The sequence below is a fragment of the Trichomycterus rosablanca genome, chromosome 12, assembly GCF_030014385.1.
Source record: "Trichomycterus rosablanca isolate fTriRos1 chromosome 12, fTriRos1.hap1, whole genome shotgun sequence".
Classification (NCBI taxonomy): Eukaryota; Metazoa; Chordata; class Actinopteri; order Siluriformes; family Trichomycteridae; genus Trichomycterus; species Trichomycterus rosablanca.
This window is the reverse complement of record NC_085999.1, coordinates 35,626,535-35,653,590: the sequence shown is the minus strand read 5'-3', so window position 1 is coordinate 35,653,590 and position 27,056 is coordinate 35,626,535. Positions and strand designations below refer to the sequence as shown.

At 40.5% G+C, this 27,056-nt stretch overlaps 2 protein-coding genes across 2 annotated transcripts in view; one reads left to right on the top strand and one right to left on the bottom strand.

The window, feature by feature from the left end:
- Positions 1–1,459: 1,459 nt before the first annotated feature.
- sacs2 (sacsin molecular chaperone 2) lies at positions 1,460–20,877 on the top strand. The gene is made up of 7 exons (XM_063006185.1): positions 1,460–1,514; positions 4,523–4,610; positions 4,756–4,867; positions 6,738–6,884; positions 7,369–8,800; positions 8,887–8,975; positions 9,734–20,877. Exons 1-7 carry the CDS (start codon positions 1,477–1,479, stop codon positions 20,611–20,613), a joined length of 12,786 nt encoding a protein of 4,261 aa, XP_062862255.1. The 5' UTR covers positions 1,460–1,476; the 3' UTR covers positions 20,614–20,877.
- A 1,687-nt stretch (positions 20,878–22,564) lies between these two features.
- Positions 22,565–27,056, bottom strand: part of dip2a (disco-interacting protein 2 homolog A) — a 95,555-nt gene continuing 91,063 nt past the window's right edge. The window contains exons 38-39 of the mRNA XM_063006183.1: positions 26,772–26,895; positions 22,565–26,173 (exon numbers count right to left, since the gene is read on the bottom strand). Of these exons, the coding sequence (XP_062862253.1) occupies positions 25,921–26,173; positions 26,772–26,895 (377 nt within the window). The 3' untranslated portion in view covers positions 22,565–25,920. The remainder of the gene's footprint in view (positions 26,174–26,771; positions 26,896–27,056) is intronic.

Here is a 27,056-nt window from a genome sequence, read left to right as displayed (position 1 = left end):
GTTTGGGTTCATGTTTCTGTACTAAGTTGAGTTTCGTTTTAGGCTGGCGGAAGTGAGTTTTTCTCTGGAAAACGAAACGCTTTGTGTCTTTATAACTGAGCGCATCTCAGTCTGGTGCAGTTTACATCTCAGCATGACAGAGATCAGATCATCATCATCATTATCATCAGTTTCACCCTGATCCTGATCATTACCAGGTAAGTAAAACATTTATCCATATATACAGTTCTGAATGATTGAGTTTTGTAATGTTTCGTTCGTAATATGTACTGCAAAGAACACTACAACAGTTTTGTATATTACAATCCATATCTCATCTGGTAATATTTACTGCAATTACACTTTTTAAAGTTTTTTTATATATAACTACATTTTTATTGTGTACTTAATAATTTGCTTTAATGTATCTTGAGCTGCTGTAATAACTATTGCTGTAATATGTTAGTACTGTACTCTATCTATCCATCCATCCATCCATCCATCCATCCATATATGGGTCCCAGTGGGAAAGAAAAAAATAAAAAATAAAAATTGGGGCCCCCTCAACAAATTTCTTATATATATATACTGTCTATATATATATATATATATATGTTGATGATGGGTTGAGTTAATGTCGTGAAGGGCCCTCCCCATCAAGCACCCCCGGTTGTTACGCCCCTGCTAGTATGTATGTTGATGTATATATAGATATGGCTACATTGACCCTATTCAATGTGCAATTATATATATGCGGTGGGGGGTTGAGTTAATGTCGTGGAGGGCCTCCCCATTATGGGCCCGAGTGCATCTGCCCCAACTAGCCCCGAGTGCATCTGCCCCAAGTAAAACGCAGGTTACTTTCAGTGAAGTATCCATCTACCATCCATCCATCCATCCAAACGTTTATACTGAACTAAATTAGGATGACCATAATTTGGTTGTTGAAAAAAGGGGACACTTGGCAGGAAGGCAGCATGAGCAAGACGGACAGTTTGGTTCGGGTGCGGGTGGGGGTGTGGTGATTGGCAAATATTTGACAAATGCATTACTAACCATTTAACAAGAAAATCAACAAAGGCACCTTTATTTGACACCAACGTGTCAGATTTTCAGGTCATGCATTCTGCTTCCAAAGGATGCCAACCGAGACAAAAAGAAAGATTTTTATCTGTAATTTGTCTGTGAATTTTAATTCACGCTGTGGCATTTTCTAAAAGAAGTGTGAGAAGGCAGGAACTGAATCCCGGACATTTTTGGTAATACACATTTTAGGTCCAAAACAAGAGGACAAGTCTGGGAAAAAGAGGACGTATGGTCACCCTAACTAAATTGATTTGGAATACACACATGCACACACACACATGCAAATAAAACAACGAAACTTTTTGTTAGGTGGAAACGAAAAGAAAAGGCAACTGGTATGTGGTGTATCGCATAAGTCCAGATTTGTTAACGTGGTGTTGTGTTTCCACAGGAGAGCATAAAGGTGTAGCAATGAGTTCACCACAAAAACAGAGCAAAAAAAGAAAGAAGTGAGTAACCCTCTGGTGTTTACCAGTCTGTCTATACATCCTTTAATCTACACTATGACTATGACCTAAAGTATTTGGACACCCCACCTAATTTGTGAGTTTAAGAGTTTACGTGGAATGTTGACTGAATGGGCACAAATTCCCAAAGACTCCCAAAGATGTTTGTGAAAAAAGTCAGTTAAGTATGCCCATGGTTTTGGAACAGGGTGTTCTCATACTTTTGGCCATGAAGTCTATCTAGTCCAAAATTATTAATTCATTTTCTTATCCGCTTATCTAATTAGGGTGACACACATACACACACATACACACACCCATTCACTTATAGGGCAATTCAGTGTCTCTAATCAACCTGACTGCATGTGGGAGGAAACCGGAGCTCCCGGAGGAAACCCACACAGACACGGGGAGAACCTGCAAACTCCGCACAGAAAGGACCCGGACTGCCCTGCCTGGGGATCGAACCCAGGACCTTCTTGCTGTGAGGCATGAAAACACTTTTTTTTTTTTTTTTTAATGTTTTTTTTTTTTTTGTACATTTTCTGGTGAATTTTATTAAACTTTAAAGCTAAAACTGGGTTAATTGATGTAACTGAGCACATTTCTGTTTGTGTGATGTTGAAATGGTTTATTTATTCTATGGTTGGAAGTGGTATTTGTAAACCAATTTAAAACTACAGTAGAATTGACCAGTCGCATCCTCCCTCTAAATGGGTGGGCTTTGTTATCATTAACTTTATGAAAAGTAATAAATAGTAGTCTTTGTTGGTGTGATTTATTCACATCGTGTTCTTTTAATTTTGTATGTACTTTGAATGACAAACAAGTGATCATTTATTATTTCACCAAATATTTTTGGAGTAGTTTTTGAGAAGTCTTAGGGCATCTGGCACACCCTTGAACCCATGTGATTCTCATTTAAGAGCCCTTGTATTTTATTACTTGGGAAATCACCAAGATTTCAGGCTTCACAGGCATTTGTGAGTATAAGGGCACCCCTCCTAATGATTAAATTCAGTTGTTTCTTCCTCATCCATTGCTAACAGTCTTTTAACATTATGGCAGTTTAGGGAATTCCCTTTTTCCTTTCAGCATGATTATGCCCCTGAACACAACGCAAGGTTTATAAAGACATGATTTGAATTGTTGTATGCAAAGGAGCTCCAATTTGCCTACACAGAGCCCTGGTCTCACCCCAACCCTGAAACCCAGAAACACTCCAAAGTTTTGTAGAAAGGCTTTCCAGGAGAGTGGATGATATGGAAGCTAGATGGCCATTTTGATGCTTGTGTAGTTATTTAACCTCTTTTTATTTTTTTTATTAATTATATACAGGGTGGGCCATTTATATGGATACACCTAAATAAAATGGGAATGGTTGGTGATATTAACTTCCTGTTTGTGGCACATTAGTATATGGGAGGGGGAAAACTTTTCAAGATGGGTGGTGACCATGGTGGCCATTTTGAAGTTGGCCATTTTGTATCCAACTTTAGTTTTTTCAATGGGAAGAGGGTCATGTGACACATCAAACTTATTGAGAATTTCACAAGAAAAACAATGGTTGGTTTTAACGTAACTTTATTCTTTCATGAGTTATTTACAAGTTTCTGACCACTTATAAAATGTGTTCAAAGTGCTGCCCATTGTGTTGGATTGTCAATGCAACCCTCTTCTCCCACTCTTCACACACTGATAGCAACACCGCAGAAGAAATGCTAGCACAGGCTTCCAGTATCCGTAGTTTCAGGTGCTGCACATCTCGTATCTTCACAGCATAGACAATTGCCTTCAGATGACCCCAAAGGTAAAAGTCTAAGGGGGTCAGATCGGGAGACCTTGGGGGCCATTCAACTGGCCCACGATGACCAATCCACTTTCCAGGAAACTGTTCATCTAGGAATGCTCGGACCTGACACCCATAATGTGGTGGTGCACCATCTTGCTGGAAAAACTCAGGGAACGTGCCAGCTTCAGTGCATAAAGAGGGAAACACATCATCATGTAGCAATTTCAAATATCCAGTGGCCTTGAGGTTTCCATTGATGAAGAATGGCCCCACTATCTTTGTACCCCATATACCACACCATACCATCAATTTCCAGTCTTGGAGGGATCTATCCAATGTGGGTTAGTGTCAGACCAATAGCGGTGGTTTTGTTTGTTAACTTCACCATTCACATAAAAGTTTGCCTCATCACTGAACAAAATGTTCTGTGTAAACTGAGGGTCCTGTTCCAATTTTTGTTTTGCCCATTCTGCAAATTCAGTGCGCCGATCTGGGTCATCCTCGTTGAGATGCTGCAGCAGCTGGAGTTTGTAAGGGTGCCATTTGTGAGTAGCTAATATCCGCCGAAGGGATGTTCGACTGATGCCACTCTCCAGTGACATGCGGCGAGTGCTACGCTGTGGGCTCTTGCTGAATGAAGCTAGGACAGCCACTGATGTTTCTTCATTAGTGACAGTTTTCATGCGTCCACATTTTGGCAAATCCAACACTGAACCAGTTTCACGAAACTTGGCAAGCAGTTTGCTAACTGTAGCATGGGAGATGGGTGGTCTCGTAGGGTGTCTTGCATTGAAATCTGCTGCAATGACCCGGGTACTGCGTTCACCAGACATCAACACAATTTCTATCCACTCCTCACGTGTTAACCTCTGCGACATGTCAATGGCTGTAAACAAAGAGAAGCTTGTTAATAACTCCTGAAAGAATAAAGTTACGTTAAAACCAAGCACACCATTGTTTTTCTTGTGAAATTCTCAATAAGTTTGATGTGTCACATGACCCTCTTCCCATTGAAAAAACTAAAGTTGGATCCAAAATGGCCGACTTCAAAATGGCCACCATGGTCACCACCCATCTTGAAAAGTTTTCCCCCTCCCATATACTAATGTGCCACAAACAGGAAGTTAATATCACCAACCATTCCCATTTTATTTAGGTGTATCCATATAAATGGCCCACCCTGTATAATTGTTTAACATGTTCGTGTCCTCTCATAAAGAAATGCATTTGGGGCAACCGCACCACCGTTTATCGACTACTTGAAGGAGATTCTCAGGCGCTACCCTGACGGAGGACAGATACTGAAGGTAAGAGTCCTCATGTTTTTTATATTGTTCCAGATTCCTTAAAATCATTCATTATCATCCCCAAACTGATTACAATTTCTAACAATCCATAATCCGTCCCATTCCTCATCTTGTATGAATACATTCGTTCTGTGCTGTTTAACAGGAGCTGATACAGAACGCAGATGATGCAGGAGCCTCAGAGACCGTATTCATCCACGATGAGAGAACGTACGGTACACACAGCGTGTGGAGTGAGGCACTCGGAAAATATCAAGGTACCTGCATGCACAGACCCACATGCTTTCATGGCAAAGATTCACAACTCATGTACATCATAGAATTTTACAGATTTCAGCTGAGTCATCAAAACTTTGCACTTTATTCTTGCTGGTTAAAGCAGGCTTTTGTTTCCTCATGAAATGGGCGGATACACCTGGCAGGTGCATTTTGAAACCTGACCATTAGTCTGGACATCCTACAAAAACAAATAGTATTTAAATAGAGTGACCACTATGTGATATTTTTAGCTGTAACAGCAGCCACTACTGAGAGGGTCTCTCACAATATTTGAAGTATGTCTGTGGGACTTTGTGCTCATTTAGTATGGTTGGGCACTGATGTTGGTCGAGATGTTGCAGTTCATTTTAAAGCTGAACCGTAGGGCTGAGGTCTTTGTATTTAAAGAGCTTGCTTTGTACAAAGGGTCACAGTCATGCTAGAACACATACATTTAAAAATAAGAAGGAGTTTTGTTCATATCGTGTATGAGAAACAGATCATGGCTCTTATAACAGCACTGGACCTCCTGCTAAACAAGACTAAAAGATTGGCCTGGCCTTATGTCAAAATAACTGTAAGCTTTAACTGAAATGCTTTTAATTAGATTTTCAAATGTCATGATCTTATTCATGGTTTCATAACACAAAGCTCACTTCCAAACAAACTGGGATAAAACGCTAATGCTAAAACAAAACAAAACAAAATTGATTTCAAAATTCAAACTGACCTGTATTAAAAATAGTTGATAGTTCATGTTTTATCTTATCAACCTCATAGATTTTTGTAAATACAGTAGACCCTTGACATACGCATTTAATTAGTTCTGAAGGGCTGTTCTTAAGTCAAAATGTTCGTTAGTTAAACCTATTTTTCCCCATGAGAAATCATGTAAATAGAATTTATCTGTGCCATCCGGGCTATTAACGATAAAACTGTTTGCACAATTACAAATGCAAGTTTTGACTGCACTATACACAACAGCATGCAAAAACATAGCCCAGTTCTCTAGGCGTGAGCTCACCCGAAAGCTGTATTTATGGCCACATGAGTCAACCTTTACTTAGATAGGTATGTGATGTTATGTTATGTATGTTTACATACAGCAATAATAAATTCCTAGATTTGATTTACAAATGGTGTCCAAATTACCTTAATTTTTGTAAATCATACCTGCCAGTCATCAGGTAAGAAGGAAACAATGACAAAGTGGCTTGTGACAGCTTCTCAATTAATAGAAGGTCGTGTGCCTGAGATTTAGCTGAGTTTTTACCCTCAGGTCGATGTAGCTTTTTAATGCGATGAAAACAGAAAATGTGACCCCGGGAGACTGAGCTGCTTTCTGCCTCTTCCAAACAACGAGACAAATTGGACCGGACTCCCTGTTAATATCACGGTTTACATGGTTTCTAAAAAAGCTGAAAGGAGATTAATCTTGGCTGTACAGTATAGACTATATGGCCTAAATATTTTGGACACCAGACAGCCCATTAAACAACCCATTTAAAACAAATGGTATTAAAATTGAATGACCTCCATGTGATCTTATCAGCCACTCTTCTGTGAAGGCTTCTCACAAGACTTTAAAGTACATCTGTGTATAGCCGGGCACTGATGAAGGCCAAAAGAGCCTCAGTTGATGTTCCAGATCTGAAAGAAGTCACCAAGTAAAAATACCATTTGACTATATGGGTAAACTTCATCCTGTATCTGCTGTGGATGTCATTTAGATATGCTCACTGTTCGGCCTCTGTACTGATTTCTGTGCACTCTGTATCTCACTATTTTGACTGTAGGCGATACAGTATCTGTATCAATGTGGATCTCTGTACGCCACTAAACCCAAAACTCTTTTCACTGTTTCTGTAGGACCTGCTTTCTATGCCTTTAATAATGCGGCCTTCACTAAGGACGACTGGGAAGGGATTCAGCGAGCGGGACGGAGCATCAAGCATGACGATCCCACCAAAGTGGGCAGATTTGGAATCGGTTTTAATTCTGTTTACCATCTTACAGGTGCTGTGTTTTTTAAATATGAGGGATCTTCAAAAAGTTTCTGCACTTTTATATTTTGGTTGGAAACGGTGAGAGCGGGAGAAGCAGTAATTGGTCGTGTCTGAAAGACTGAAAGATTGAAAGAGAGCATATAGTCTGAATTTAGTGCCATCTGATTTTCACCTTTTTGGACGCTCAAAGAAGCTTTAAGGGGAAGAAGATTTTCATGTGATGATGTGAAAGCAGCGCTGCATCAGTGGCCCAAAAGAGTTTTTGCTGATGGCATTAAAAAGTTGGTACGATGCTGGAAAAATACATGGGAAGGTGACTGTGTAGAAAAGTAATGGAGTTTGTTTTTGAAATTTTTAATGAATAGAGTTTAAAAAGTGTGGATACTTTTTGAAGAACCCTCGTAGTATCCTTAATTAAGAACAAACAAGACATGAGCAATACACAAAAATGCTAACTCTGTTATTCCATTTTTGTATTATTATTATGTTTCTAGATTTGCCATGTGTGTTCAGTTCTAAACACCTTGCTGTTTTCGACCCTCAAAAGCTGATGTTTGATGATGACCGGGAGGGCTACCAGTGGTCACTGGATGATGCAGGGGACACAAAAGACCTGCTGGAATTCACAGATCAATTTAAGCCTTTTCAAGATATTGTTGAACTGCTTAAAAAGTCTGACTGGAAAAAGATCCTTAATGAGAAGAACTTTGAAGGGACGCTGTTCCGATTCCCTCTTCGTAATGTAGCCTCAGAGATTTCTGATAATTTGTATGACTCCAGGAAGGTTACCCAGCTCTTCGACAGCTTCATTCCAGATGCCGACATTAGCCTTCTGTTTCTAAGATCAGTGAGGTCCATTTGTTTGATGCATATTGATTCAAGCGGCGCTGTTAGCATAAGGTTGAAAGTTTCTGCATCTTCTCCTTCAAGGCCTCTTGAGGAACCAGATGTTAATAATAACCAAAGAAAATGTTTACAAGGCAAAACCAGCTTCAAAACCATATCCTGCCAGTCACCAGGTAAGAAGGAAACAACGACCAAGTGGCTTGTGACAGCTTCTAAATTAATAGAAGGGCGTGTACGTGAGATTGACACGCTTGCTAGCAAGTTGAGTTTTTACCCTCAGGTCGATGTAGCTTTTCAATGTGATGAAAACAGAAAATGTGACCCCGGGAGACTGAGCTGCTTTCTGCCTCTTCCAAACAATGAGACAAATAGGACCGGACTCCCAGTTAATATTAACGCGTGCTTCGGCCTTACGGACAACCGAAGGTACATCAAGTGGCAGGAGGAGGACCAGAAGAATGATGAATCTGCGCAGTGGAACGAGCTGCTAATAAAGGAGGTTCTTCCTCATGTATATCTCATGATAATCCAGGATGCGATCAGATTATCCAAAAAGTCAGAACTGTCGGCCAGCTCTGTGTACAATATTTGGCCTGACCTGAGCAAGACTGAACACGGACCCAGATGGCATAAAGTCGCAGTGGATGTTTTAAAACAATTATTTCAACATCAGGAAATCTTTTCGCTTGCTATAAATGAGAAAAGATGGGTGGCTGCTTCTAATGCTGTTTTTCCAGCCGGCACAGATACACAGCCAGCAGTTGTTCGGTTGTTGATTAAGGAGGGAGAAAATCTCGTCACAATTCCACAACATGTACTGACCGCCATAAAAAGAACCTTTCCAAATCCAGATACTCTGAAACGGGTGACACCAAGTTTTGTTAGATCTGTTCTCCAAAGAATTGCTATTGAAGTCATCTGTAGGGAGGACAAACTGTCTCTCTTGGAGTTCGTGCTCAGTGATGGAAAGTATGAAGATCTGCGTGGTCTAAAGCTTCTGCCACTTAGTGATGGAACTTTCAGGTCCTTTACAAACAAGGAGGAGGACACTGCTTTGATTGACAGTGATGAGTTTTCACGGTAAGGGATCACACACCTTTTTAACATTCATTTTCATAAGCGTGAAGTGTTTGTTATGTAACACATTTACTCTTCTGTACCTCTAGTGAGTTGCTGCCTTTTTGCAAGGAAAAATTTCTGCCTGCTGATCTGAACAAAACTACAGTCCATCACCTGGGACGAATGGCTCAAACAAGTACGAGTGTTTATAATACTTGACGTTTTGCATTATTGCTTTGCATAATCATTTAGATTTATTGCTTTGTTGTGTAGGCGTGAATGTAGCAGGTATTTTTACTTTACATTTAAGTACTGCCTCTAAAACAGCACATCATCACCCTGTACCTACTGTAAGGGCAAACAACTATTCAGCCACATTTGCTATTTAATAAAGTCCAAGTGCAAATATCCACTTTTTACATTTATACACTGATCAGCCATAACATTAAAACCACCTCCTTGTTTCTACACTCACTGTCCATTTTATCAGCTCCACTTACCATATAGAAGCACTTGTAGTTCTACAATTACTGACTGTAGTCCATCTATTTCTCTTTTTTTAGTCTGCTTTCACCCTGTTCTTTAATGGTCAGGACCCCCACAGGACCACCACAGAGCATTTTAAATGAGGTTTAAGAGATATGCATCTGTTTGGGATCATTGTCTTGTTCAAAAATATAGCTATCATTTCTAGGCCAATGAGATTGAATTCTTATTGAATGGGTCCCAATAAAATGCTTTCTTCATTTTACTTTTAATACATTTAACTCATCATATATATATGTGTGTGTGTGTGTGTGTGTGTGTGTGTGTTTTATTTATTTATTTATTTTTACTTTCTTATGCAAATCATTAGCTGTCGGTTATATTCCTAGAGGTTATAGTAGGCAGTCAGACAACTTCAGTAAGCAAATACCTTTATAATAACAGTGTGACCATTCTGCTTAATTCCAGATGCAAACTTGTACAAAGTGATTCATTTACATGCAGCGAATGTTGCTGCGTTCGCCAGGAAGAACTTGCCAACAGACTGGAAAGATGCACAAGATCATGTGAAGTGGAATTCTGCTAAAGCTGACCATCCACCAAAGCCATGGCTAAAAGAATTCTGGAAATTTCTCAACATTCACTGGGGTGAACTCAGGGAATTCATGGGCATGCCCTTAATACCTCTGGAACCACTTAATCAAACGAGCAATTCTGTAACGTTAGCAAGATTAGAGAGGAATCCAACTTTAATCTTTCAGAGCAGCAGAGAGTCCAGCTTGTCGGATCAAATTCAGAAAGTGCTGAAGCTGGTGGGAGGTACAGTCATCAAGAAAGATGATTGTCTGAAGCATCATGACATTGAAAGTTATGTCCTGACACCATCACCAAAGAACGTCCTGCAAGTTCTTTTGAATTGCAGACGAGACCGTGTCATTAATGGCTTCTCATCTGCTTCAGTTCATGAAAAGGAAGAGTTTAAGACGTACATCTCCTTTATAGATAATCTTTCTGATGCTGAGCAAAATTTGCTATCAACCCTACCTTTATTTAGACTGATGTCTGGAAAATACGTGGCCATTCAGTCAAAACAGGCCGTTATTTTGAAGTCCAACCCAACAATTCCAGAGGATTTACCAGTGCCTGACACCAACGTGCAGTGTGCAAATGAAGCCGACAGACGACTTCTGACTCTACTGAGGGTTAAACTACTGGATGCTGCTAAGTTGGCCATTCACTTGGTAGACTGCATCGAGGCAAGTCAATTCAACAAAGAGGAGGAACAGAAAATCATGACTTGGATATTAAATAATGGAAACCTCCTGTTCTCTCAAAGCGCAGACTTGCTCAACAAATGCAAGAATCTCCATTTCATTTGGACAGTGGAAGGCGAACGCAAACAGCCATCAGGTGTCTTTGATCCCACAAAGAAAGTCTTTTTGGATCTTTTTGAGGAGAATTTCTTCCCACCACACGTGTTCAGGGCACCTGTAATGCTAAATAGCTTAAAACAACTCGGACTGAATACAAAAGAATCAGACATATCTTCAGAGAATGTCCTTCACGTTGCCTCACAAATTCAAAAGCTCCACATTTACTCAGGGAATAAGGCATTTAAAAAGGCAGACGTGCTTGTAAAGGTTTTGAAAAATAACGACTTGCTGTCAAAATTCTCTAAGGAACAGAGACAAAAGCTTCTTCAGTTGCAGTGGGTGCCTTGTAGAAATCCAAGTGCAGTGACATATCAGAGGGGCCTCTACAAACCAACTGAAATACGGGCTTCAAAATATTCTGAAATTGTGGGACACGTCATGCCGGTTACTTCAGACCTGAGTGAGAGTATCTGTCAAAAACTTGATCTTTTTAAGCCTCCCCCAGCTGAAAAAGTCCTGGAGAACCTGTCAGTACTGAGATCGATGACATTTGGTATGATCAACCCAGATTCTAATTTTGAATTCAAAAACAAACTGCACAAAACTTATGAATTCATGCAGGAGAACATTGACAATTTCAGGGAACAGATGAACCAGAAATGCATCCCTTGGCTCTGGAGTCAGACTGAGTTTGTTTTACTTCGGGATGTGGTGCTGAAATATCCAGATGAACTGGAGCTCAGCTTTTACATCAAAAAAGTGCCTGACGAATTTCTCAAATATGCCAACCTGCTGAGAGAGTTTGGTGTAAAGAACACACTTTCAGATGAGGAGATTAAAGATATACTTCACGACATAAAGCAAAGCATTGATGATAGAGAGCCACCTTATGGAAACCCTTTAGAACTTAAAGCAGTAATAGCTGTTCTTGACTGGATGCGGAAAAATGAAAAGCCTCTGAAGGACAGTACGCCTGTACCTGTCAGAGAACAAGGCCACCACTTTACCCTACAACCTTTGAAGGACACAGTTTTCTGTGATATCAGTGAAGAGGGGTTAGATGACCTGAGACATGACCAGGAGAAGATACATGTCATTCACGAGGAGGTACTACCTGTTACTGCTAAATGGATGAAAATCCCTTTTCTAAGCACCCGCCTCCTAAAACCACAGTTAATAGGAGAAGAAGAAGAAGAAAAGTGTGAAGGAATTGAGCAGTGGGGTCAAGCAGAGCCAATCACCCAGAGAATCAAAAATATACTCAAAGAGTATGATGAAGAAACTGACATCTTTAAAGAGCTTATACAAAATGCTGAAGATGCGGGGGCAAGTACTTGTGGATTCCTACTAGACTTTAGGACACATCGTTCTAAACACCTTATTGATGATGGAATGGCTTTATGTAACGGACCCTGTCTTTGGGCCTTCAACAATGAGCTCTTCTCAGACGAAGACTGGAAAAACATCGTTCGAGTAGGAGCCGCCTCGAAAGAAAACAAACTTGAGAAAATTGGAAAGTTTGGACTGGGCTTTAATGCCGTTTACCATCTGACAGACATTCCATCTATTCTGAGCGGGAAAACTCTTCTTATTCTCGATCCTAATGTCACTCACCTGGAAAAGCACATACGAAGCAAAGCAAATCCTGGAATTAAACTCGACTTGTTCCGAGAGCGACTCTTTCGGCGGTTTCCTGGACAGTTCGAATCTTATCAAGGAATTTTCGATTGTGATCTGTCAAAACCCAACCAGAAGTTTTACGAAGGTACGCTGATTAAATTGCCATTTCGCACTGTCGAGGAAGCCAGCAAGTCAGAGGTCAGCTCCAAGGTGTATGACAATGAGCGTATGAATGCTTTTCGACAGTACTTAGCAAATGACTCCCAAGCTCCCCTGCTGTTTCTTAAGCACGTAAAATCGATGTGTCTTCAATTAATTCCTGCTGATGCTTCCACACCTCCAGCAAAGGACCAAATCAAAACCGTTTTCAAAATCTCCAGAGAGGTCGTATGTTCACAAAAGATTTCAAATGAAACACACCTCCAAGACATCAGAGGCACTTTGGAAATCCTTGACTCGAATTGCCATGGAATTGTTGACAGTTTTGAAGCACACATTGATGAAGTGGGATATGAGTGTGATGGGAGATCTAACAAGCAGTGCTGGCTTCTTTATTCATGTTTTGGGACAAAGGATTCTCTACGGATGTTTCTGAGAGAATTTCAACAGTGCAGCTTTTCCTTGCCGATCGGAGGAGTTGCTGTTCCTCTACAAAGAGAACCAAAAAATGTGTGGTCTCCTGATGAAAACTGTCCAGTTGGTCAGGCCTTTTGTTTTCTTCCTCTTCCAATTGATACAGGCCTTCCAGTTCATATCAATGGTTCTTTTGCGGTCACTTCAAACAGAAAGGCTCTTTGGGAAAGTGGTACCAAACTGGAGTGGAACAAAGCTTTACTCCAGGACGCTGTTACCAGTGCGTACATCACCACACTGCTTGAGTTGAAGAAAATGGCCCAGAATGGAAACCTCCAAAAATACGACTACTACACATTCTGGCCTGATGTTGACAAAGTAAATAAAGCATTTCAACCATTGGTTGATGCTTTTTACTCAGCCGTTGTTCAGAGCACAGGCGCCAGATCCCAGGAACTCTTCAGTAATGGACAAATCTGGTGCTCATTTGAAAAGGCAAGATTTCTTGATCCAAAAATTCAAGAAAATAAAACAGTGGGAAAACTTGCCATGGACGTCTTTCTGAAATATTCAGAGAAAAGCTACTGTGCCATCCCTTTGCCATTGTGGGTAAGACACAATTTAACGAAATGTTTCAGTGGGATGGTAAAAGAGAAAACATTTCACTGGGTTGACTTTTATCAAATAGTTTTACAGAACTTGAACGAATTGGATCCACAATGCAGGAATCTGCTAATATTGAATGCAGTTGACTTGAACGACAAGAAGGTTGATGACCTGCTGACAAATCATCCATGCATTCCAACACAGAAGACTGGAAAACTGCAGTTCATCAACAGACTGGTGCATCCTCAAGGGAAAGTGGCTTGCTTGTATGACCCAGATGAAGGGCGCTTTCTGGACAGCACCAAACAGGAGTACTTCACTCCAAAACGGGTTCAACGACTGTCAGACTTGGGAATGATATGTGACAATCTCAGTTTAGAGGAAATCATAGGAAGAGCAGAGAGAATCTCCAGAGTTTGGGAAAAGGACACAGTCAGGGCATATAAATGTCTCAAGTGCCTCTTTGACTCCATGAAGCAACACTTACAAGTCAGTTCTTCGCACTGGCAAACCCTAACACACATATCATTCCTCCCTGCTCAAGGGCCTGATCAGCACAACAGCACCCTTAAAAAGCCCTGTGATGTGTACAGTCACCAGTGCTACAACTTAGTAAACTTGACAAAATTCACAGTTGATCTAAAGCTGGGCTATTGGCCAGATGTTTTTGCAAAATTGGGAGTGAATTTTGACCCCTCAATTGAGACAGTGCTTCAACAGCTGAATGAGGCACATAATCATTCTAATGATTTAGAAAAATCCGTGCTCCTTGACATTGCCAAAAGCTGTTACGACTATCTGAACACACATTTACTTAAAGATGGGGATCCTGCTGATATAATTAACCATGCACAGTCAATGCCATTTGTTTTTATTGAGGACCGCTTTGTGCATGTAAAGTCCATTGCTTTAAATGAGGAATTTGAGGAAAAACCATTCCTTTACATTCTTCCGGCCACCTTCTCCAAATATGGGAATCTCTGGTCATGTGTTGACATCAAAAGCCAATTCACAGCGGAGCAGTTTGTTGATGTACTTGAGCAAATGCGTACTCTTCCTGGGCCGCTTTCAGAAGCAAACATTATGATATGTATTTCTATAATCACAAAAGGACTGTATCATGCAACAAAGGGGGAGGTTACACACTGCCTCCTACCTGATGAAAAAGGTGTTTTGACACATTCAAGCAAGCTCAACTACAATGACAGTCCTTGGATGCCGGTTCAAGCTGGGGTGACACTCTGCCATAAACTCATTCCTCGAGCTGTGGCATGTCAATTTGGAGTAACAACAACTAGACACCACACACTGAACAATCATTTAGTTAGTGGGTTTTCTTTTGCTAAAGAGTTTGGACAGCATGAGAAACTGACCGTTAGAATAAAAAACATCATTGAAGCATATCCGGCCAAGAAAGACATCCTGAAAGAACTTATACAGAATGCTGATGATGCAGAAGCAACAGAAATTCATTTTGTATGGGACAAGCGAAAGCATAAGACTACAAAAATATTTGGAGAGAAATGGGAGCTGCTTCAGGGACCAGCACTTTGTGTTTACAACAACAAGCCGTTCTCCAATGAGGATCTGAAAGGCATTCAGCAGTTAGGAGAAGGAGGAAAACGTGGTACTTTGGGAAAAACTGGAAAATATGGACTTGGATTTAATTCTGTTTACCAGCTGACTGATTGTCCATCCATATTATCTGGTGATGAAAATCTCTGCATATCAGATCCTAACCTACAGTACGTGGAAGGTGGTACAAAAGAGTCACCAGGCTGCTTGTATTCAATGGATACAAATTTCAAAGAGTCATTTCAGGATGTTTACAATACCTTTCTTCCTGACAAGTTCGAGCTTAATATTGGAACCATGTTCAGGCTTCCTCTTAGAACAGAAGAAATGGCAACAAAATCAGAGATATGTATAAATGCCGTTACTGATTACGAGATGAATGAACTTTTCCAGGCTTTAAAAGCAGATCCAGAAGAACTCATTCTCTTCCTAAAACACATCACAAAAATACACTTCTGTGAGATCAACAAAAATGGAAGTAAAGAAAAGAAATTTCTTATTGAGAAAAAAATAACAGAGGATACCAAGGAAGAAACTGAAAGTTTTCACAACCACGTTCTCAATTCCTTAAATCATGGGACTGTTACTCCACGTCAAATGATCTACAAGACTCAGATCATCGCTGGTAAAATTGAAAGCTCTTGGATTATTGCAAAGCAATTTGGCTCCTTTATGCAAAACCAAGACAAAAGAGAAGACTGCGACAAAGTACCTCAGGCAGCTGTGGCAGCTTGTGTCAAAAAACCACCAGAAAAGGAATTCAAAGGAGGAGTTTTTTGCTCTCTACCACTGCCAATCAAAACTGGTCTTCCTGTCCATGTAAATGGAAACTTTGAAGTGGATTTTTCCAGAAGAGATCTATGGAAAGAAGATGGTGAGAGTCTGAAGACTAAATGGAATCAGTTACTGAGCAATCACACCATTGCGCCTCTGTATGCTGACCTTCTAACATACATCTGTACAAAGTTTAAAAAGGGAAACCCCACCAAGTTAAGTTTTCTCAAATCGCATATAGACTTTTGTTTGAAGTACTTTCCATGTGTCTCACAAGATGTTGCACAAGTTTGGCATGAGGTGATCAATGAAGTCTACAGGTCAATCAATCAACGTGATCTTCGTGTGATACCAACCCTAAAAAGTGTTCCTAATGAATCTTCACACCTCTCTGATCCAAATTACACAGTTATCTGGTCCAGTGTCTTAAAGCCAGATTCAACAGAATCACCTCATTTTATGGATGACAGCCATGATGACATTCTCCACATTTTAGAGCATGTTGGAATGATTTTGGTTCCATGCTCTTGGAGAATGGAGAAGATCAAAAGAAGTTTTAAGAATGCAGGTGTAAAGGTAGCTGAAATAAGTCCTTTATCAGTCATCAACTTTTTGAAGACGAAAAGAATGAATGATCCATCACAAACTGCTTCTGATTTACCTTTAGCCATCAGTCAGACTTTGATAAAGGATTCAAAAAGCTGCTCTAAGCTACTGACATTCTGTCTAAGAAAAGATGTTCGACAGTCAACCAAGGAGAATAAGAAATCTAGCTGTGTTGACATCAATGGGTTGCCTCTTCTTCTCACTCAGGATCAAATGCTACGAAAATTTAACTCTGACTCTCCAAAGCTAGTATCACGATTTGCACACATTTTCCTAGAACATCAATCTGAATTTGTGGATCTCTCTGTTATTAAAGCATGCATCACAATTCTTGAAAAGGGAAAATATATTCAAAAATTGACTATCCCGCTGGCAGCAAAGTTCATCGAACCAGTAATCAAGCAACAGCTTCAGCACTCACTGCAAAATAAAAGAAATGGACTTTATACAGCCGAGGAAAAAACCATGTCATCACTGAAAGAACTTTGGACATTCTTTGAGGAAGAAACGAAACAAGTTGAGACAGGGGAAGAGGTAAAGGAAGAGAAAAATCAAGCCTTTAATGACGTAAAAGAACACTTCTCTGACATTCCCATTTTACCTGTCATAAGTCAAGATGGCACAAAATTCTTGCAAACACTTGGGAAGCTACACAGTGTGGTTTCTGATCCCAAAGATAACATCTCTTCAGTTCTCATTCAACTTGGATTCATGACATTAGACCAAAAATTTTTTTTAGGGCTGTTACACTTACGGTATACATTTGTAATACCAGAGCTGTTGAACACTAAAGACACCAGTGCTGTCTTGAAGCTTTTGTGTCTGGTTCCCCATTCACAGTTTGCAGGGCTTTCTGGTGAGAAAACTGATGAACTACAACACTACTTACAATCTGGCATTAGCCAATCAAAGAACACAACTGAGTATCATGAAATGTTCACGTCTTTGCCCTTGTTTCAAACGATACATGGAAATCGCCAGAGGATTGCTTTACATGGAAACGTATTTGTTCTGAAAACTGAGTCTCAAGATCGGTTTCCAAGCTTGTACATATTTGATGACAGCAAAGGCATTTTCCTCAAGCACAGCCATGTAAATGAAGGTCTATCAAAGTGTCTGAGTATTCCAGTTTTGAGGGATTTGGAGTATTGTGTACAATTCATGATTCCTTATTTACACACATTCAGTGAGTCAAAGCTTCTTGATTTGATAAAGCTTGTTGTGATACTGAGCCAAAACACTGACTATAAAAACAGCAAAGACACAATTGTCTCAGCATTGAGAAATGTCCGATTTATTCGGGACATCAATGGCTGCCCTCAGATGGCATCATACTTCTTTGATGATGATGTACATCTGTTTAAGGTTATGCTTAGTGAACAGAAGTTTGTTCCAAAGACGTTTTGGAAATTATTTGATCGTCCTAAATGGATGTATGCAAAAGCCCTTCTAAAGGATCTAGGACTTAAGCATGAAGTTTCAGAGAACGAAATAACTGAATTTGCTCTTCAAATTGAAGCTGATGCTAAAGGTAACACAGACTTGCAAGTTCTTAAAGATAGATCCAGAACACTGCTCAAGGAGGCACTTTATTTGAGTAATTATAAAAAATCAAACTCAGTATGCAGAATTGCATCCATTAAATTCATCTTTCCTGTGCAAATTAAGGCAGAACTCTGTGATTATCACAGACCATTCGCTCAAGAGAGAAACACTGTTGCAATCAAAGGATCCCTGCTTGATAAAGATCCTGATCATCAGTATCTCATATGGACTGCCATGCCAGTGCTGCCCACAGAAGATTTCAATAAAAATTATCTAGACACCTTGAAACAAGCTGGAGCCCTTGATAAACCACCATCAGTACAAGTCATGCAGAACATTCAAAATATCTGCATATCTCAGTGCACAGCAGAAAATCTTTTAGATACAAGAGCTAAAGTGTTCAGAAGGTCTTATGCCTACCTACAATCTGACAATTTTGACGAGTCCATGTTGTCCGACCTCCCTCTTGTTCTTGTTGAAAATGACAAAAGCCTTGTGAAAACTAGCCAAGTGGTTCTGACACTGCCTAATGCTACTGAGTTCAGGCCTTACTTATACCCCATTCAAGGGAAAGATGCAATGTACGCCGAATTCTTCAAGAAGGTTAATGTTAAAGAGAAGCCCACTGTTACACAGTTCTGTACTGTGCTCCAGGAAATCCATACTGAGTGTCATAAAAAGTCAACATTTAATCCAAACCAGCAGACAACCATTCAACGTGTTGTGCAGCAGCTTTTCCATCTAATAAAAGAGGAGCCGAAAATAAACCATTTTCAGGAGACCACACTGTATCTACCATCGACAGATGGAAAACTCTACGAGTCCAGCACATTGTTTTTTAATGACACCTGTTTTCAGACTAAACGACTGGAGGATTCACTGAAATCGAAACTAAATCTGCTTGAAAAACTAAGCCACTGTCACCTTGAAGAAGATGCTTACAAACATCAAAAACTGTTGCAGCTGCTTCCTGAAGAAAATCGTCCAAAACTGCTCTCTCAGGTCATTTCTGTGAACCTGACTGATGAAAATCCTGAACACTGTGATGATGGAATGTCATGTGAGTTCAGCGGTTGGTTTCGAAAGCACTTGTCCTCAGATGCATTTCATCATGGTCTCATTTGTCTGATCAGGGACCAAAGCAAGGGCACTGTTTCACAGACTGATGCTGTACAAATGTTTGAAAGCACATTTGGTAAAATACAGATTTGCTGTTGCAAGGCTCTCCACACTGAGCTGTTGTTGGATCAGGTTCACCAGCTTCAAGGTACCATGACAGAAACACAGGTTTATGTGAAAAAATGCCAGGATCAGTGTCTCTTCTATCTAAAACACAGTGAGACCCTGGCACACAAAATAGTGAATGAGGTCAACATGAATCTTACTAAGGAAATCAATAGTCTTCTTGGTAACATCTTAAATAGTTTAGGGCTGCTTGTACTTGGACAGCTTTTATTGTGTGAAAACATGGAGGATGTTGATAAGGCCTTGGAAAGTAATGGAATCCATAACACAGTAAATGAAGTAGGAGGACTTGGTGCTCGTCCATGCCCTGGAAGTCCTATACCAGAGGAATGGTATGATTCCCTTAATATGGACCCCCTCAACCATTTTGAAAAAGGCGAGTATGTTGGCTTCAATAGAGATGAATCAGAAACTGAATATTTGTATGCAATCATTGTAGAGCGTTTGGATGATCTGTCAGGTCAGACCAGGCGGAACCCTGCAAGGTATAAAATTCAGATTGGAAATGATGAGTTTATTGAGGTTAGTTCTCTTGACCTGTATCAGTTTAAGAGAGAAAGGTTATTATCTCATGTCAGAAATTCCACCTGCACAGACATAGCTATTTTCTCAGAGTCTGTACCGTCACAGGAGAGACCAATACCACAAAGCTTGGAAGAGGTTAAACGGGAGATCGACCAGAGCCTGATAGAAATCTGGACCATGTCAGAAGAAGACAAACAAAAAGCCATTAGACGCCTTTACCTTAAATGGCATCCAGACAAGAACCCAGACAATGTCAGCCTTGCCACTGAAGCGTTCAAATACTTGCAAAACAAAATTAAAGAACTTGAGGGAGGAAATACAACAGGAAACAGCCAACACAACACATCACACAACTGGTTTAACTTCAGTGATTGTTTTAATAGATGGAACAATGAAGCCAGGAGTCATAGGAGTGGGCGTGAAAGATTCTATCAAAACAATTCAAGACAGGGATATAACTTTTGGTCATACTACAGAGAAACACCAAGGCCAAACAAAGAGGAAGCTAAGCGCTGGTACAGACAAGCACAGTGTGACCTTAGCGCTGCTCAGGGTGGAACTAGACACAACGAGAGCCCTGAGTGGTGTCTCTTTAAAGTGCATCAGGCAGTGGAAAAAGCCCTGATAGCCACCAAATTCAGGAGGGATGGACAACATCCTGAGACAGGATCATCTATTACAGTCCTCGCTAAGCAGATCTCCCACTATGCACACAACCTCAGAGACGTACCCGTTGTTGTGGACCAGCTGAGGGCTCTTGGTGTCGATGCCAAGAGGACTCAGTACCCGAACTACCACTCTAAACCTCACATTCCAAATGACCAATTTAAATCTGAGGATGCACAACAAGCTGTAAACATAGCCACAGAACTGCTGAAGAAACTCGACAAATATATTTCTGACTAATTGTTGGATCCTATTCTAAAACAGTGGGCATTATTATGGATACCCCCCACTCCTTTTTCAAACTTTTGCCACTTTTTTTATGATATATATGCGTGAGGTCTAAGTCTAGCATTATACCTGTACTGTTTCTGATTATGGTGGAGATTCCTTTGGACTTTATATTGTGTCTGCCTACTACAGCTACACCTACATACTCTTGTTCTTTTGTTATTTCATAACATTGTTCTTTAGTCAATAAATGTTGAACATGTTGAATCACTTAAAGTCCTTTTAGTATCATTATTTCTACAACAGCCAGTGAAATATTAAAGTAATACCTTGTATTTATAAAGCTTTAATTTTCTAGAAGGATTAATATCAAATTAAACTTAAACCATTTCCTACCTTAGTAGAAAAAATTTAAACTCTCCAAGAGCGTTTCGGAGTTACTGCCATAAAGTAAATTCCTTTTACTTATATAGCTTTATATGCAGTTCCTGGTGTGAATACATCTGTAAAGAATGTAGAAACAGTAATTTTATTCTCTATGTAGTGCATGCCTGTAGAGAGTGAGGAGTCATTTGGATTTCACTCACTGTTAGTATTTTTAAAGATTAAAGAAGATTAGTCAACAGGAATGAAGTAATATTTAATATAAATTTCTCGCTATAATGAAAATCTGCCTAAAAATAAAGACATCAGAAAGAAACGATAAATCGTTGATAATATTATCTACGCAGCGTGTCCATTTTTCTATGCAGTTCAGCCTTTTACACCTTAAACACTTCAAATACTATGAATACATTAATTGGACTCACACATTGTATTAGCATCGTGTCACAGTGATTTGACATTAGTGATTCAATTAACATTTAACATTATGACCACTTCCTTGTTTCTACACTCACTGTCCATTTTATCAGCTACACTTACCATAGAGAAGCACTTTGTAGTTCTACAATTACTGACTGTAGTCCATCTGTTTTTCTACATACTTTAAAAGCCTTTTTTCATGCTGTTCTTCAATGGTCAGGACTCTCCCAGGACCACCACAGAGCAGGTATTATTTAGGTGGTGGATCATTCTCAGCACTACAGTGACACTGACATGGTGCTGGTATGAGTGGATCAGACTCAGCAGTGCTGATGGAGTTTTTAAACACCTCACTGTCACTGCTGGACTGAGAATAGTCCACCAACCAAAAACAAGCGCCCCGTGGGCAGTGTCCTGTGACCACTGATGAAGGTCTAGAAGATGAACAACTCAAACAGCAGCAACAGATGAGCGATCGTCTCTGACTTTACATCTACAAGGTGGACCAACTAGGTAGGAGTGCCTAATAGAGTGGACACGGTATTTAAAAACTCCAGCAGCACTGCTGTGTCTGGTCCACTCATACCAGCACAACACACACTAACACACCACCACCATGTCAGTGTCACTGCAGTGCTGAGAATCATCCACCACCTAAATAATACCTGCTCTGTGATGGTCCTGTGGGGGTCCTGACCATTGAAGAACAGGGTAAAAGCAGGCTAAAAAAAGTGCAGAGAAACAGATGGACTACAGTCAGTAATTGTAGAACTACAAAGTGCTTCTATATGGTAAGTGGAGCTGATAAAATAGACAGAGTAGAAACAAGGAGGTGGTTTTAATGTTTTGGCTGATCGGTACTTCAGTTAATAAAAGCAAGTAACACCAGTCTACATATTTACATGTTGTTACTGATTGTGCACTATGAAGCATTGTTTTCTACTTTCAAGGCAAAGTTAGCTTCCTGGACTTTATGATTCCCTTTAAGTCTATCCAAAACAGGACAACAGTCCAGTGAACTAGATTCAGTCTAGACTTTTGTTCTGTTTGTAGAGAAATGGCAGTCTGTTACGTTCATACCTTCTTTGAATGGAACTTTATTGTGTGATTTATTTCTGTGCTTATAGTTTCTTAAAGGTAAAAGAAAGTGAGCAAGAGCTTCATGAAAAGCAAATTATTTATTAAGAAATCATGTTAACATAGAACGAAAGTCAGGTCAGCCGATTGCTTAAACATTCTAACAGTGATTTCTGATCCTGGTTTAACATTGAACAACTCACACTGCCAGTCACAGCATCTCCCGATTCTGATTCATTAACAAAAAATATGGTAAACTTGATTTCATGTTGCTGTTTCTGACGTGTGGTTAAGAAACAAAGTAAAATTCATGTTTGCTCTGATGCTTCCTTTGTGTGTCTGATGATTCCAGTAATAACTTACATATATTCTGTACATAATTACAGCAGGCTGAATGCCTGGCACATGACTCAAAAAGTCAGAATACAGGTGTGAAAAGAAGCATTTTTTACAGTGCTGACCTACAATGAAAGTCTGAAAAACACAAGCGATTAATAGTACACTTCAGCAGAATCCCTGAAACGAAGCCCTTTACACACAGCTTACCTGCTATCACCACGTGTCCTGAAGTAACTGCTGGACCTGGTTGTGTTTGGTTGATCTGTTCTAAAGAAAAAGGAATGCTGGGACAAGAAGTTCACTTCTGCATCACAGTACACAAGTCACTTTGGAAATCAGCACCCCGATACATTCAGCTTCAAGAGCGACACAAGCTAGCTTAGGCATGAGCGGTCATATCATCTTACCAAAATAAAATCAAAGATGAGATGAAGACGAGCACCAGAATCCGAGTCTCGGCGGTGACACCGGCCTGGGCGGGCGCTCTACAGACACAGTTGGTCGTGTACGAGGTAAATAAGGCAGGGTGGGGAATCACCTCTTTGCTCCTGCTGTTTAGTCAAGGTGCTGAAGCGAGCTGTGGATAAATACAGAAGACACAGTGTGTTCCTCTGTGTGAGTTAGGGGACTCTGTAGGAATCTTTTCACATGTCAGAGGAGACGTGTGCCAGGCTGTACGTGGGAAAGGGGCTGCCAAATTGGGACAGTGCGAAAAGGGGCGAAAATAATCAGCAGAAACACAGAATGTGTTACGTAAGCTTTCAGCCAAGCTTGAAATGATAATTACACTCTGATCACGTTAAAATACTGACTTGGTCTTGAATTGCACGCTTAGCTCAAAGATAAATAAAATACATGTACTAAAAACAGATATCAAACTGTCCACAGCTGTCAGGTAATTTTTAAGACTCATCCTGGAACACAAATTACATATTAAGTTCAATGACTGAGTGGTTGAATGTCTTCTTTGTTGGTATTAAAAGCAAAAAGCTGTACAACACTTCACGCAGCTCTCATGGTTTCCATTCACATATAATAGCCCATCTATAAAGCATAATGTTGTGACTGGATTGTTCCCCCTTTATCTCCCTATCTAGTCATTTCCAATTCCCCTTAACGTGTCCAACCTGTGGCTGCTTCCTATCACCTGCCAGCATTATGTATGACATACAGAAAGCCACACTAAGCTCTATATTGAACCCCTCTTTCCACTCACGCTGGTGCCCGGAAAAGTTCCGGAAATGTAATATAGGGGGGCAGGGGGAAGAGACCCAGTCTGACCTTCCCTCCCTCATACACAGTGGTAGCTCAGTGGTTTAGGTACTGGACTGGTAATCAGAACATTGCTGATTTAAGCCACACCACTGTGAAGTTGCCGCTGTTGGGGTTTGTGTGGACGTCAGATCAGGGTTGTGCAAGCGGCAGCGGATTCACAGTTAGGAATCAGAAATGATAAGATCAGGAGTTGGGGGGGAGGGGGGGAGTACACCTGCATTAATTGATGTGGGTTTCAAGTGTAAAATGGATCATAGCAGAACCAAATGATATATTACTTTATATGTGCTTAAATTAACACTAGTTATGTGTTGTAGTCTCTCTAACTAGGGTAGTGTAAGCTCAGCGGTTAAGGTTTTGCACTAGTATACAGAAGGTTGCTGGTTCAAATCCCACAACAACCAAGTTGCTTCTGTTGGGTCTTTGAGCAAGGCCTTCAACCCCTGATAGTTTGCACTACAATAAGCTACAACTGAATGTTGTAAATGTGTGTTTATGTGCAACGTTAATGTATAATGGCTTTTGTAAACAAGTGAGAAAACCTGCAAAATTGAGATTTAAACGTCAGCTTCACTACACAGCCAAAGTATGTGGACACTCCTTCTAATGATTGAGTTGAGAAGTTCAGGCAACTCTATAATAATCCATTGTATTAAAACCCAACAAGCTAATGGATAAGTATCCACATTCTTTTGGTCAAGTGGTGTATCTGAACAACGCTGCCCTTTTTCAGCTTTGAGTTTTGCCATATAATGAAGACAGGTTTTCTCACACTTCTCAGCGGTAGCAGTCCTGATAAGTGAAGACTTTTCTTCTGTTCAAGAGAACATTCGTCCTTTTACATTCGAGAATTGTAAAAAAAAAAAAGTGCTTATTTAGGATCATCATAAGTGTTCGGTAATGAAGAGTCATTGTAAATCCGCTCCTTTTTTTCCACTGATTTGGTGCCGGTGTCTATTCAGGGAACCAGATCACGTTTGTAAATACCGTCATGCATTTTTACCAGTTTTACAGCTGGACAATTACAAAATCAGGGACCTTTTACAAACTAGCTACGAATCAAATAAATGATTCCTTTCGGCTGCTCCCGTTAGGAATCGCCACAGAGGTTCATTTATCTGCATACTTAATTTGGCACATTTTGTACATCAGATGCCCTTACTGAGGCATTTCTCCCATTTATCTGGGCTTGTGACCGGCTCTATGGGTGCACTGATGTGCTTCTGTATTTGTAAGCCAAGCTCAAGAGCCAAACCCCCGGGAACTCAAGCATGGTTCTCACTATCATACCATAGGAGCTCACTAAATATAAAATAGGTTTTTTTCCAATTCATCAAAAATATTATTAGTTGGTTTGTCTTGTTGATGTGGTCACTAAGGTTTTTCACTGTCCACATAAAAGAGTAAACAGTGCTAAAAAGTGAAAGTGCTATTAACTGAGCTTATCAGCTAGCATATGCTCGCCTTCCATGTTTTGTAGTTGCCTTCGTAGAGTTCATCTATATGTACCATGTCATCCAGACCAGCAGCAGTTGTGCGCTGGAACCAATCAGATTTCACTATTTGTGTGGATTTATTTGTACAGAACTTGTACTGGCACCCTGTCAGTGGAAAAAGGGCATTTAGATTGGCACAGACACCTGACAAAACCCTGGCACAGACTGGTAACTTGGAAATAATGACAGGACAGAGAAAGGCTTGCCGTCAGTCGTTCGCGTGGATGAAATGAAGAGACACCGTTTCCTGTCACTACAGTCTTCATAAAAAACACACAGGCTGCATAGTTCATTCGTTATGTGCAGAACATGTCCGTCTCTCTGGCTCTCACATGTTGTAGGCCACGTAGATGGGGTCAAGCTGATCGGCGAGGAAGCCGTCGCGCAGGTGCATGCGCTGCTTCTCGCCTCGCGAGTTGATGGGAATGACGCCAGGGTCCACCACCACCACCACGCCCACAATCAGATAGTGCTCCTCCAGAACCACATTGGTCACAAGGGGGACTAGATCCAAAGCCTCCTGCTCCAAACCTTCCAGCTCTACCACCACCACCAGCAGGTTTGTCCATGTAAACACCGCACTGTGGGAACACAAATACGTCATAGGTACACTATATGAGCAAAAGTATTGGGGCATCCCTTCTATTTATTAATGTGTTTTAGCCACAACAATTGCTAACAAGGGTACAACATTGATTCAGGAATTCTGAAAAATCTTTCAATCTGTGTAGGGCAAGGCCAGAAGCCCACGTGACCTTTGGGCCCTCAGACAGCACTGTGTAAGAAACCGTCATACTACTGTGATAAATTTAGCCATAGCGGCTCAGGTGTACTTCAGAAAACCACTGTAACTTAACGCAGTCTACCGCAGCAATAAAGAAATGCAACTTGAAAACTCCTGAAAGCTGAAACATCTCTGGGTCTGAGTTAATCTCAGATGGACCAAAAAATTTGTGCTGTGGTCTGATTAGTCTGATTAGGTTGTGCCAGCTTGTTTTTGAGAAACATGAACAAAAAGGAACATCCTGATTTTAATCAACGAATGATGCAAATGGCAACATCTGTCCGGTTCTCGGTTCAATCCATTCTACTGCCAAATTGCCACTGTTGGACCCCTGAGCGAGGCCCCTAACCCTCAGTTGCTTTCATGCTATTCTATCATAACCTCAAGTTTCTCACCACTCAGCAATGCTCTTGTGTGATCTGATGACTGAGGTTTCGATGTCGATGGGGTGATAGCGCATCCCTCTGAGCTCCAAGGTCTCATCCAGAGAGCCCACCACGTACAGAGCATCATGTCGTTCTGCAATGGAACAAATCAAAGTCTGTCACTGATGTTATACACTATACGCATTTTACAGCGTATAGCACATCAGTTCAACATGACTTCAACCTCAGTGTAGCAGCAACGTTTTTACTTAAACAGTGACGCTGGTTTCTACATGTGGACATTTGTTTTGCTCG